A 14,804-nucleotide genomic window follows, 5' to 3' on the forward strand; every position below is an offset into this window, starting at 1 on the left:
CTAACATGCCCATCCAAAATCTACCATAGATGTTGAATTGGGTTGAGATTTGGTGACCAGGGAGGCCATAGCATATGATTTACCTCATTTTAACACTCATCAAACCACTCAGTGAGCCCTCATGCTCTGTGAAAGCGGAGAGGGTCGTCCTGGAAGAGACCACTCCCATCAGAATAGAAATGGTTCATTATAGAATATAGGGGATCATTTAGAATAACTTTGTATTGATTTGCATTGACCCTCCCCTCTAAAGGGAGAAATGGACCCATTTCAAGGCAGCAAAATGGTTTCCACAGCATAACAGAGCCAACTATTGTTCCTTTAAATTGTCACCAGTCTGTATTTTAGTCAAACATTAATATAGTCTTACCAGGCATATTATTATTCATGGATGGAAGGTTTGGCGATCTTGCTGGTGGCGAGTCATCATCTGAGCTGGCCACAGTTTTAATGGCGTCATGATAAAGGGGTGTGGAGCTAGGCATAGCAAACTTTGACATACGCGACATCATGATGGAGAGAGGGTTCTGGGATAGCGTGGGTTCTGGCGGCATGGTGTAAGGACTGCTGGACGGAAGACTTCCTGGGACACTGATGGAGCCCGGCTGGCTGGTAGAACTACTGGAAGGGGGTGCGGACGGAGGAGCGCTTCCACCTGGAGAAAATAAGTAGAGCGCTTAGTAACAATACAAACAACAGTTTTTGCCACATATAGAATCACGATGTACATTCCAACAAATTAAGATCGAATGTCCTGCAAGCTTTAAAACAATTGTATGACTAATCCATACATGTTTAAAATAAGACAAAAATACTTAACAGAGCAGAATTCTGTACCTTGCTCCACATTGCCCATCATATTTGGTGAGGTCATACTAAGTGGAGGTTTATTTTGGGGGATCCCTGGACTCTGCATGGGCGGCTTGGGTGAGGATGTCCAGCCAGGGGAAGGGGCAGGAAGTGATGGTGACTTCATATGGACGGGTGATGCCCCTGCTGAACCCATCATTGGAGGAGACTTAATGGAGGCAGCAGCTGCTGCTGCTGCTGCAGGCTGCCCACTAAGCATGCTGGCCAACTGTGAAGGTGTCTGTGGAGACTTGAGGTTACCCGAAGGGGAGCCTAGCATGGGAGACTGGACCTGCCGCAAGGTGGGGGACTTAAGTGGGTTTACATTAGGTGAATTGGCTGGGCCAGACTGGACACTCAAGTCTGAGGGTTTGCGACCCATATTCCTCTGGTTAGGTGGGGGGCCTGAGCTGTTGGGAGGCTGGTTAGAAGGTAAAGATGGCATGTGGCTGAGACGACCATTGCCACCAACATTACCTCCTCGTTGATCAGTGACAAAAGGTGGCTCACCTCTGGGACCTCTTTGATTACCAGGCCCTTGAGGACCCATGACTGGGAACTGCCGGTTTGGTGCCATGTTGAAGTCACCTGGATGAGGCTGGTCAGGAAATGGAGGCCCCTGCATCATCTTCTGCTGTGGAGCCATGGCCTCAGACATGGGACCTCCACCGTGCCTCATTTTCATAATCTCTTCTGGGCTCATGTTCATCTGTGGCTCTCTCATCTTGGAAGCCATCATCTGAGGACTGGGCCCCATGTTGACATTGAGATTGCCAGGTCCCATTCCAAACTCACCCATGTCACGCCCCAAACCTTTCACAAACTCCATCCTTGAAGAGGGGCTCATAGGACCTTCACCTGGCATTCTGGGAAACATCATGCCACCTCCATTCCCAGGCTCCATAGGTCTTTGGTTCCCCATTACCCGGTTCATATCCATCATCATGCTTGGTGGTAGACCCATACCTTGCTTGTCACCCATGCCTTGATGGAACATAGCTTCTTGAACAGACTGAGGGTTGGGGAACCTCTCCACACGCCCACCTGGGCCACCAAACATCCCCTGACCTGGTGGAAACCCCCTTCCATCTCCCATTTTCGGCATGTCATCAGGCCAATTCATGCTAGGCCTAGGCATGGGGTTAGGCCCTCCCTCCATATCAGGGTTCATCATTCCAGAGAAACCTGGCATTCTCTGCATGTGTGGATGCATTCCTCTAGGGCCCATGTTCATTTGCTCAGGAAATGGCTCTGGGGCCCCAGGTCCCCACATTTCACCAGGATTCATCTGGTAGGGAGGTGGAGGCCCACGCATCATGCCCCGTGGGCCACCCTGATGAAGCATCATGTCTCCCATTGGTCTATGCTGCATTTGCTCCTGTTTGCGCTTCTTCTCTTCATAGAACTCCTGCTGTAACTTCAGCCAGGCCATCTGCTCTGGTGTCATGTGGTCGCCATGTTCTCCACCAGGTCCAGGATGTGAATTCATGGGGCCCTGACCTTGTGGAGGAGGCCCAAGGTCATCTGGTGAAAAAGGCATATCCCTGGGTCCTGGTGGCCCAAATGGAGGTCCTTCTGGCCGTGGACCCCCAGGACCACCAGGTTTCCCTAAGCTCTGAGACTGAGCAATCATAGCTTGAAGTGGCCCCTGTTCAGGTTTCTTGGGACCACCCTCCATCATGGAAGCATTAGGTGGGGGTACACCCATGTTCCCCTGACCCATGGCGGCCATGTCTTTGTCATCTGGGAAAAGCATACGTTGGATATCACGCAAAGTCTGTAGGGAGCGTTCTCGATGCTCCAACTGCTCCTGGGAAAGACCCTCAGGGTTGTCCCCCATGCTCGACATGATCTCATGAGCAAGCTGCTGCTGGTGCTGGACTGTTAATTTAACATCTGCTCCTTTGGGCAGGTCAAGGGAAGAGAAGCCCTGTTGAGGGCCAGCATTTGGAGCCTGATTGGGAGGCTGACTACCAGGCGTCCCTGCAGGATTACTACCATCATGTGATCCAGCACCGTCCTGGGGGCTCTTAGAGTCCATGCCTCCTGATGGTGGGCCATCCTGGGTGAGGCTAGCTGGTTTAGCCACTTGGGCTGCTTGCTGAGGTTGGACTGGTTGCGCTGAAGATTGCTGCTGTGGCTGGCATGGCTGTGCTGCTTTGGAGGCTGTTTGATGATTCTGGTCAGAAGAATGAGAAGACTGCTGTTGCTGGGATTGTGCCCCTTGCTGCTTGGGATCATTCCTGTGTGGCCCAAGTTGATTGTTCTGAAACAGATAAAAGAGGATTTTCCAGTTTTAGATGAACGCTGAAGGTATTAAAAACAAAAATTAAACTGTTTAAAATGTAAACTGTTTATTACCAAGGGAAGTTGTGGCTTGCCACCCTTGCCATTAGAAATATTGTTCATGTGATAAGTAATTATGTTGTCTGTACGGCCCGTGATTACTGCTTCTGCAGCCCTGGAAATCAAAGAGAACACACACACACACACACACACACACACTGTGGATAAGTAAATTTCAGTATTTCATAAACTAACAACTACGCCCAAAGACAAAATTTTCACTATACTGAAGTAATACAGCTGAAACCTCATTAAATTACAATTTCTAATCAAGGGTTTAGCGTTTCATCCCACTCGTTTACAGTACTAATTGATAAATTACATTTGAACCTCTATGGTTATCAGCGTGCATGCTTGCAAGTTTTTATTCACAACTCAACAGATGTACAACACAAGCAACAGAAGAAGATAAACAGTCTCAGTCAGTATTGTGACACCAGACTCATCACCCTTCCTGTGTAACATCAGCTCTGTAATGACATGCAGCTGAGTGGGAGACGTTTCTTATAGCAACTGCATGCATCCCTGATAGATTGCCACTGACATTTGGAATCCTGCTGATTGTGATCTAAAGGTTTCACCAGTCTCTGCTACCATGCCAGTGACACTAACTCTTATTTCTCACTTTTTCAACACAGAGCCAGTCACATAGATAGGATTCATTCAGTAACAATTATGGGAATTAATTGGCATCAGTCAGATGTAACTGGGGAGTTTTGCAGTCGTAAACCATATAAATGAAATGTGTAAACTAAAGTACATTTCCATACAAATTCGAAATTATTAAACATGGAGAGATTTCATGTAGGTTCATGTACATGGTAGTTGGTATGTTGATGGTATGGTTGTTTATCTGCTTAGAACTCTTCTTAGGGTGTGGATATGTTACCTACCATTATACCAGTATGAGACACTTTTAGATGAGAAAACAACAGGTTTTATATTATACAGACAGAATGTGATGTGCGAGTCAAAGACAAAGCAGTCTTGCATAATGGTTGCACTTGTAATGAATACAGGGCAATGTCTTTCAGTTAGTATATGAAAACTGCTAGCATGGACTCTACTTCAGGGACTATTCTACTCTCTACTCTCACCTTGTATATAGACACTGGTCAGTCATTATTCAATCAAATCCATGTGATTAAGGGTTAGAGAAAGAAAAATATTGCCAAAATTTGGAGAGGAAAAAAAATCTGCAGTCCTGCTCTACAGCTACACTGAAGGCTACTGTCGGTAAGATCATAAGGTTAAATAATCAATTTAAATACTGCGCAATGCCAATTATTAGAATACTCATGTCCAAAAATAACACCTATGCATCTGAGTTTTTAAAAAATAGTTTTATTTTGCATACATCATGTCCAGGTTTAAGGATTGAAGAGGAATACATAGTCCAATAATAGCTACAACATAGGTCTTTTTTGTTTTTTTTGCATTGTTTGTTTTTTTTACCAAACAATATGCTAATAAAATTACAGTTATAGGTAATTGCATAGCATGGAGGTAAAGCTCTCCTCCCTAAATCAGCAACTTCTGATTAAATATGAGTAATAATTTTCTTGAAAGACTGAAACAATGAGAGATAAGCAAATAAATAAATAAGTGGAATAAGTCTTACTTGTTTGCCATTTCTGTGGTGAAAACATAAACAACCTTTGACCCAGCTTTCTGACTGCTTCCCAACTCTGATGATGTGTTTTGTCCTCCAACAGCATTGTGGGTAGGCGTGGAGGCCGCCAGATTGCTCGGATCTGGCTTGATGTCATTGGAGTTACAGTCTGAGAGGTGGGGGAAGGCAGACAGGGAAAGACATGTCGTTTAGGTACTAAAAGAGGATAATCGCCTGAAATTAAATCAGGATGGTGGCAAGTAGCCCTCCGACATCGATAGACATGGTCTAGCCCACTAACTTTAACCCACTCAAACAAAACCATCATATCTAGTCACTTATGAAGTGTTTATTTATCCAGCAAGCTAGAGGATAAAGTAAATGTTTTAACTGCTCAGCAAGAAAACAGCCCAAAAAGTTCCTTTTTCTTTCATAGCATCACACTTTTTTCTCTCATGCACTTCCTTTTTCTTTCTGACTGGCTGCTTACTTGTGTGTCAAAGTGTAGTCAGACTTCTTTCACACAAAGTTGTGACACTATGCCGTTTGACGCATTTGAGCTAGTATACCATATATGCATACAAACTTCCCACCAATACTGCCGAGACACCAATTGCTATTACAGGAATAGCAGGGTAGCTCACAGCAGTTCAGAATCATTATATTATATTTGCATTTTTGTATTATTATAGTATTTATTCTCCCCTGACCATAATCATGTTTCTTTCATTTTAAACAAAATTTCCTATGGATTGTAGCTCTAAGTCACATGGGTCCACCTTGGAGACACAGACCCCAAAAAAACAGTGGTGGGGCAATTACAACAGAATTGTTGTGTTGTTTCTGCTCTAGAACAATTTATTTAAACTTAGTGCTTAGTACTAGGTTTTAATCAGCTACAACATACTATGAAAGTAAACACATTCCACAATTCTCTTTTATGACAATCACAGCAGGTTCAAAATTCCAAAAGTCAGTCACTTACTGAAGAATCCTGGGTCATCTTCATCACTCTCACCTCCTGAACACCAGTCAGCTCCACTATAGGGCTGTCGTCGTTCGGCTACACATAACCTCTTTGCCCTACTGCCCAGTTCTGGAGTGATGGAGGAAACATGAGAAATATGAGTGCTCTCCATCCTATACAAAAACCATCATGAGTCACTTGGCGAAAGGAACTATTTCATTAGGTGAACTGTACTATTTAAACCATTAATGAATAGACACATGGGGTGGCCTATAATCAAATAAAACCTACTGAGCTGTCTGGACTAAACACCGTTAATTTTTCTTAGTTTGGGATAACTTTTTCATAAAATCTTTGTTAGTATTATGACAACCTAAGAATCTGCATTCTGTCTGCAATACGTAAAAGGCTCTTTTGAAAATGGTACCATCTCTGAGCAGTTAAGTTCTTCTTGCTTCTGCCCATGACTTTGCGTTCTACTACCCTGACAGTCAACACCATATACAGCGCCCTCCACTAATATTGTCACACTTGGTAAATATGAGCAAAGAATGCTGTGAAAAACTCTTTATTGTTTAACCTTTTGATCTTTTGTTAAAACAATTCACAAAAATACTCTGCTCTCATGGATTTCAAACAAATGCAGAATAAACACAGGTTTATCAAAAAAAATCTTTGTTAAATATAAGGTGTGCAACAATTATTATTATTATTATTATAGAAGTTGTAGTCAACTGGAAATGTTATGAATCAACCTGGAATTGGATGTGTGTCTCTATCGTCTCAACGCACTGTGAAGAGAATGGTTTGAGTGACCAAAAAATCTCCCAGGATCACAGCTGGAGAATTGCAGAAGTTAGTTGCGTCTTGGGGTCAGAAAGTCTCCAAAACTACAATCCAAAGTCACCTACATCACCACAAGTTGTTTGGAAGGGTTTCAATGAAAAAAACCTCTACTCTCATCCAAAAACAAACTCAAGCGTCTTCAGTTTGAGTTTGTTCAGACACTACTGGAACTTCAAATGGGATCGGGTTCTATGGTCAGATGAAACCAAAACAGAGCTTTTTGGTAATAAACACCAGAGATGGTTTTGGTGCACACAGAGAGGTAGCCGTATGGAAAAAGTACCTCATGCCCACGGTTAAATATGGTGGTGGCTCTTTAATGTTTTGGGGCTCTTTATCTGCCAGAGGACCTGGACATTTTGTTAATACACCAGGATGCCATGTATTCTATCGCATATCAACAGATATTAAATGAAAGCCTGACTGCCTCTGCCAGAAAGTATAAAATGGGCCATGGTTGGATCTTCCAGCAGGACAATGATCCAAAACATACATCAAAATCAACATAAATGGTTTACTGACCACAAAATCAAGGTCCTGCCATGTCCATCCCAGTCCCTTGACTTGAACCCCATAGAAAACCTGTGGGGTGAACTGAAGAGGAGCGTCCACCAGCGTGGACCTCGAAATGTGAAGGATCTGGAGAGATTCTGTATGGAGGAATGGTCTCAGATCCCTTGCCATGTATTCTCCAACCTCATCAGGCATTATAGAAGACTCAGAGCTGTTATCTTGGCAAAGGGAGGTAGCACAAAGTATTGACTAAAAGGGTGCCAATAATTGTTCCACTCCTATATAGATAAAAAGATATTTTTTGATAACCCTGTGCTTTGTCTACAATTGTTTGATATCCATGAGAGCAGAGAATTTGTGAAATTTTTTTAACAAAAAGGTCAAAAGGTTAAACAATAAAGACAATTTTCTCACAGCCTTCATTACTCATATTTACCAAGGGTGCCAATATTATCGGAGAGCACTGTATATACTTCGCACACACCGCTTCCCTGTAGCCAGGATACGACAGTGTCTAGAACCACCGCTTGGATAATAGAGTTGGAATAAAGAAGAGGAGCATAACAACAGGACTTCCTGTGTGGAGAATACACTTGCTGCACAAGCAAACAAACGCCATGAGCAAACTCCCGACAGCAAAGTCAAACACACACAAAACTAACCTAGCAGGCTGACTCATAGAGACGTGCACACGCACAAAACAACCAATAAACTAACTCCTTTATCTCCCATTGAGTCAGGAGGCGCAGTCACATTCACGCACAAACAGGTGGGGGGTGGGAGATGCTCATTTCATGCTTTGCACAGCTTTGTCTGCACTCATAAAAGCATTTTCTTTCAACACACCTCCCGTAAGCTCAGTGAACGATGAATGCAAGTCTATATAAACTCATTATAGACCATATTTGTCACTGATTTAAATACCTGGGTGATTTTGCAGAAGATATTTGACACATGGTTAATTAAATGGCTAGTCTCAAGACAAATAACCTCTATGCAGAAGCATTAACCACCAGCAGGGGTCCTTCAGACAATCGGGTAAAGGGACTAAGGCCACCTCTCCAAGCAGGCAAGATGGTACATTCCTTGGCACTTCCAACCTCTGTATCTACACTGTGATGTTTTCACTGGTAGACATATGGGGGGTGTGGATGTCTTTATGCAGCACTACAGTCCTGAGCACAGTGCTCGAGGACAGCGGGAAAGACAGGCGACCTCATGCACTAGAAAAACAGCCCAAGTGAACATGTGACTGCAATGACACACTGCACATTTGTGTCTTGGGGGTTTTAAAACGTTAGGCCGTATTCTGGTCATGTTTTAACATCGTAACACTCGAAGGGAGATAAGAGAACAAGACCGATGGAATTATAGATAACATTTCTTTGGGGTTATCAAACAATCCCACAGGAGGGTTTATACCACATTAACGTCCTTAAGTGCATATCACACAAATGTTTAAATAGCTTACATACAATCATCAGTAACTTTTAAACCATCATATTTCCTCTTAAAATGTAGATTTTTCCAGACACAAATTACATGGAAATGTGGATTCCCAATGGAAAACTTGGAAAGAACTAGAAAAAATACTTTCCTTTACTTGAGCAATCCAAACAATAAGACAGGCATTTCAAAACCTTACCTAAAGTTTCCATAAAACTGACAAAATACAGCTTTGGATGAGCAAATCAACAATTACTGAGTGAGTGTCATCACTCAGTAGCTGATAAAATTAGTACTTCCCCAAAAGACCGTCAGATTTGCCTACCTTTCTGGTCCCCCTCATTATTGGGCGTCCCTGTATCCCTCTGCTCAAAAGACTCAATCGAAGTGCTTCGCTCCCTCTTGATCTTGCTTTTTGCTCCATTGCCAGAATTCAGGCCCTGTCCATTTTTGAGTCCCATGCTACCCACAGACCCCTGAGGGCCTTTGGGTGTGTGGCTTGCACTCAGCGCCTTGGGCTCACAGGGAGACGGCTGCGATTGGCTGCCGGCACCTGCTTGTTTTCCCTGATTGGGCAGTTTGGAGTCCATTTGGGCGGCGCTGGAAGGAGACATCACGGGTGGTGAGCGCACCATGGCCTCCTGCTTGGATTTTGGACTGCTAGAGTAAAATCAGAAGAGAACAGACGCAATGAGATGATACTCTTCAGGTATCATACGTTCATATGATTCTAATGACATTTCAGTACATATCTAAACACCAAAGTTACTGGTTTTTACCTCCAGTTGCAATTAATAAATGTTGAACCCGACAGCTCCATATAATTAGGAATAAACCTGAACAACCAATTTCAGTTACTGCTTCCACAACGAGACATCTACTGAAAAGTTATTCCAGCTCATGACACTACAGTCCTAAATCAACCATTTTTGTGTCAGACCAGTAATAGTTCACAGGGGAAAAAATGAGGAACCTTTCAGTCCAACTCAGTATTTTAATGACCACCTGAATGAGGACAGTTTCCTGCTGTGTCACTTGCATACCTACCCCACCCTAAAAATGTTACTGGAACATCTAAGGGAAATCCTAATGCAGCCAGGTGACGCACCAGTTGCACTTACAGTGCCCTTATGTCCGAAACCTGTTCTCTCCATTTCTCTTCCTCTCTGTTGACAGAGTGTCAAGTTAATATTTAATAAAATACCCTGTTTAACCAGATTGGCCATCGGATAACCGGAGACCAGGCCCTGAATTCACGTCACGTTACCATGGTGACAAGGAACACATCTGCAAGGGATTTGAGCTAACAAAGTTATGGAAAGTAGAAGTGGCGGTAACAAGCTAGGTAGGAGTGCAGAGTGAAAACCATTGCAGGCTCAGGAAGAAGAACTAAAAATTGGAGTTAAACAAAGACAGTGGTCTCTCGACTGCCACTCTGTTTTGAACTACTCGGTACAACGTTTAACAATAAATCTAGATCCAAAAATGGCTACCAGATGATGACCTGGAGGCAAAAAAAAAAAAAAAAAAAAAAAAAAAAAAAAAAAGCACCAAGGCAAGACCTGGCCCAGCATGGCTATGAGTCGTGGTGCAAGACAAGCCCAGCAGGAACCTGGCAGGCCAGTGGCCCATTCCTTAGCTGGCTAGAGAAGCATACGTCAACAAGAGGGTGGGCATTTTGGCTTTGGACAAGACTGGTAGGCAAGACACAGGACGAATGAGGAGGCAGTTCTGGCTGAGCTTGTGTGGGTCGGTTTCATGAGCGTTGAATCAGACAATTGGAACGACTCCAAAAGCTTCTCCAGGGTACCTTCCCCCAAAACACACACTGCAGCGGCAGTTAGCTCTGCCTGGCCTGTTTTCCTCTCCATAAGCGCTTGCTTACATGTCGTTTTAACTGAGGCGTCTTTTAAAGAGAGTAGGAGAAATTGAGTGGGGAGGGATAATTTTCCTTTTGCGTCATAATTCTCTGGGAATCCACCACTCTTGGCCAGACAGAAATGAGTAACTCCTTGTACAAGCAAACTGCTACAACAAAGAATACTGAAGCAAAGAATATACCAATGAAATACAATCAGATTTTCAAATGCCACATATTAATTGTCAAGTAACATTGCATGCTTAACATGGGGACCTTGTTTTGTGTCTCACCTCTGCGTGTTAGCTGAAGGAGAGTTTCTCACTTTGGGGTTGCTGGAATGCATTGACGACAGTCCCAGAGCTACCGAGGCTGAAGCAGTAGTGTGCTGGTGAGGACTGGGCGTGTGTGAGTGTGTGTGTGTGTGCGAGTGCGCGGCGGGCGTTGCCTTGGCCCGGGCGCTGCGGGACCCGGTGTTGGCGGCTGCAGCAGGGCCACTGCAGTCCTGGCCCTCCTCCTGCCGGTCTTTGGCTCGCTCTTTCCTGGCCGTGGCGCCCGGCGCCGTTCCACTGGCCGTTCCCGCTGCTGCTGCTGCTGCTCCTGCTCGCTCCTCCTGCACCTCCAGCATCTCCCCACGGAGCCCTCACAGCCCCTGGCCACACTTAACACACACACATACAGAAAAGGAAGAGAACGAATTCAGAGGCAAGCTTCACGAAGAGAGACACCTATTGTAGTCAAATTACAATTCAAAATGCCAAAATGACTAAGCTGGCATTCTGTAACGGAACGACTGAATAAATACACCTCAAACTGCCTCCAATTTGGTCGGTAATAGCACTATTAAAATTCGTTCACTTTAGAATTTAAGAAATTAATCACGCACAAACATCTCTACTAGTTTGCAGATACACGAGCCTACTGTGTTTAGCAAAACAGATTGAACACACACAAAACTTCCACATACAACCATCCTCCAGCCACCACACATTAAAACACCAACATTACAAATGGAAACAATTATCAAAGGTATTTAGTGTCATGCTTAAGGGGCCAAACGTGGCTTTCAACAATCCACAAAACCTACGAAAACCAACAGTGCAAGTGCCTAAAGTCACATTAAAAACTATTATTACATCAATACCTAATGTTATAGTTAGACCATCATTGTTATGTTCGTCATACACAATAGCTCGGCATTAATTCGATTCCATTTAAAACATTCAAATTAAGTAAAGAGTGTTAACTTTTTGTTCAAAGTAGTCTAACATTTCACTTTAAAGCAGCAGAACTTTACAACTCCTTCAAGGCGTCACAACCACAAACTCAAAACCTTACATGACCCTCGTGCTTGCTAACAAACACCTGGGGCAGGAACAGGAGTCGACACGACTACATGGATCCCTGACTAGTGCTAGTTGCGCTAGTTCCTGATCCCCATGCGGAGAGCTGAGAAGATTATAGACAAGTACGTGTACACACTCCTGCTCTATAGTCTTCTGGTCAGAACATGAGAAACGTTTCATGAAGCTGCACTGTCAAGATTCTGTTGTCATGCACAAAATATTTAGGATGGCTTCCAAGAAACACAAATGATGTAAGCGGCTGGCTGCCACCCCTCGGGCGAAGAGGGAGGACTGACACCAAGGGCAGGAATGCACTTCAACCGCTCTCTACTAACTCCAGACAATCAGATTTCATTACAGAGTGTCTCAAAGATGATCGCCATGTGCATAAACGATTGACAAGCAAGATCAATATGATATGATCTACAGTCAGCCATCTCTCTCTTTCACTGTACTGAGAAGACCTACCACAGACTAAAGATCAAAACTGGACCGGAAACAGTATTCCTACGAGCCCAAGGCACCATGATTTGCTTTTAATTTAGTTTTTTAATTAAAAAGATTTTAAAATGTCTGTCAAAATGAATAGCAAGTGCCTTTTTGACAAGGCACTTAAAGCGAGTGTAAACAACGAGCAAAACAAAACTGGTCTAAACAAGACAACTGCCCAGGCTGACTAAAAAACATGTTTTGCTAGTGTTAAGTGCTTCTGTAGGAATTAAGCTTACGTATAAAAGATTTCACTTTCACAATCAATCTAAAATAGCACGTCGTTTGATCTGGAAAGAGGAATGAGTCGCACATTAAACGATGACATACAATAGCAAGCAGAATGAAGAGTGGAAGCTCATAGACTAGTTGGTGTAGTTGTAGTTAATCACTTAAGTATTATAATGAGTTTTGTTTTTTTTACTATAGGCCAATACACACACACACACACACACACACACATCTTTGCATACTATGCGACATCAGCCTGCAGTAGTAACTTTATGTGAGGCTGTCTAATAGTATTTAAATCTAATAATTTAAATGAACAGTTTTAGTTCACAATCCTCATTAGTTGCTTAGCTACGGTTAATAATTACAAACAATACAAATGTTAAATCTGTCCATCACCATGTTAGTAATTATGACTGGTAAAGACTGAACAAACTCAAACATTCACTTCTTCACAAAAAAACATCAAATCAAAGCTGAATGTTAAACCTCATGATAATTGGGCTGCACAAATGGATTTGACAATCAATTATTTCTTTATTTCGTGATTAGTCGGTCAATTGGATTATTTCAAACAAACATCACGTATGAAATACCAAAAGTATGTCTTGACAGCATTTAGGTCAGCTAAAACTACTTCTAAACTAGGCTTAATTAAATAACTAGGATTAATTCAAATCAAAAGGTCACTGACTACAATACAATCAACCGGTCATGGCGTGAGAATGTTATCCGGTGCATACGTAGACTTTCTTTTTTATTCAGACAGCCATGATTTGTTCAATTCCTACCCATTTATCTTCAAAATAAATTGATATCTACAGACTGTATCACAAACGGAAACAGTCAGATGCTAAATTCATTTTGTTCGTCATGTTTGCACCAGGGGACTCCTCTTCAGTGAGTGTGATTGACCCTTGGGTTTCAATGTCCGTAATCAGGAAATCGGACATCGACTCTTCCGGGATTGACTCCCAGCAGCGTCAATACGATACAAAAAGTATGGTGACTTAACACGACACATGCATGTGTGTATTGTTAAAATTTTTTAGAAAAAAATTTGTTTAACTATGTGTGAACTAATTGCCTTATCTAAACCAGGGTGATGCTGATAAGGCCGTTACTAAAGGATGATTGAATGAATGCTGCCAGTTGATGTGACACAAATGTGGTTTTCGTCGATGCGCGTTACTCTAGAAATGTTATTGCCAAGGTTTCTATTTTTCTTCTTTTAAAAAGTTAGAGATGTCAAGTTTTTTTGCCCCGATTCCAAGCAGAGTCATTTAATATCGAGTATATTTCGAAACAGAGTCCCAATACAATACTTGTATTTATCTAGTGCTTGGTGCACACTTTAAGTACATTAATATTATTAAAATCAATCCAAATGCATCTGACTGACAACTGAAAACTCTGCAGTGCACTATGAAAAAAATGCCTGAATCCAAGCTGTTCTTTAGTAGTTGTTTTTTTTAAAAAAAAAAACAATTCCAGGAGAGGAAATTTCTCTCTCCGTTTGAAAGTATTCTCCAGTGTGCGTCATGGTTATGCCGAAATCAGCACAGGACTACATCACCCATCAGCCCTAGCACATCACATGACCAACACAGACATGCGTCTTACTCATCCCTGTTTTGTATTACCCATAATAAGCCTCACTTCTGTGCGTTTCTTGGTATTTGTAGTCATCATCGTCAACCCTGTGTGTCGTGTGCCACAGCCTTGCTAAGAGTCTGCCTGTTTCGCCTTGTATCTCATGTTTGTGTTCATGGTTCTGGTTCTTGCAATTTTGGTGCTTTGTTTTGCACTTTACACAATAAATATCTGCACTCGCACACGTCTGCGCCTCTGTTACGGGACAGTGTTGCTTTGGTGAAGGGTTTGCCCGAGTTACCAGAGTGAACTTGCGGTTTTCTTTTGAGGGTTTAGATTTTAGGAGTCGTATCACATTGGTAGTATGGAACACAGCTCTAGCGCCAACACCTTACAGGATGCTCACGTTGCATTACAAGTGGTTGTTGGACTGATTTCATTTTCCAATTTAAAATTTTTATACACTGCAGACATTTTAATTTTAATTTGTCCCGCCACAAACTGTGCTCTCCGTGACAACTGACGTAAAACAGGATCGGCCTTAAGTCAGTGTTCAATAAAGCCGATATCATTCAGGTAAAAACTGCATGAATCTGCTGAGATCGAATCGGGACACCCCTTAAAAAAATAAAATAAAAAATAAAATAAATAAATAAATAAATAAATAAATAAATAAATAAATAAATAAAAAAAATAATGAAAATAAAT

General features: G+C 42.6%; 1 protein-coding gene across 3 annotated transcripts in view; it reads right to left on the reverse strand.

Annotated features, from left to right (window-relative positions):
- Positions 1-14,804, reverse strand: part of bcl9 (BCL9 transcription coactivator) — a 113,545-nt gene that overhangs the window by 4,571 nt on the left and 94,170 nt on the right. For 2 of the 3 annotated variants that reach the window (XM_053676293.1, XM_017457792.3), the window contains exons 4-10: positions 10,731-11,098; positions 8,905-9,239; positions 5,793-5,903; positions 4,817-4,976; positions 3,211-3,310; positions 838-3,115; positions 371-655 (exon numbers count right to left, since the gene is read on the reverse strand). In XM_053676293.1, coding sequence (XP_053532268.1) covers positions 371-655; positions 838-3,115; positions 3,211-3,310; positions 4,817-4,976; positions 5,793-5,903; positions 8,905-9,239; positions 10,731-11,065 — 3,604 coding nt within the window. In that variant the 5' untranslated portion in view covers positions 11,066-11,098. The remainder of the gene's footprint in view (positions 1-370; positions 656-837; positions 3,116-3,210; positions 3,311-4,816; positions 4,977-5,792; positions 5,904-8,904; positions 9,240-10,730; positions 11,099-14,804) is intronic. The other variant, XM_017457794.3, reaches the window with a different exon arrangement.

Source organism: Ictalurus punctatus, chromosome 26, assembly GCF_001660625.3.
Source record: "Ictalurus punctatus breed USDA103 chromosome 26, Coco_2.0, whole genome shotgun sequence".
NCBI lineage: Eukaryota > Metazoa > Chordata > Actinopteri > Siluriformes > Ictaluridae > Ictalurus > Ictalurus punctatus.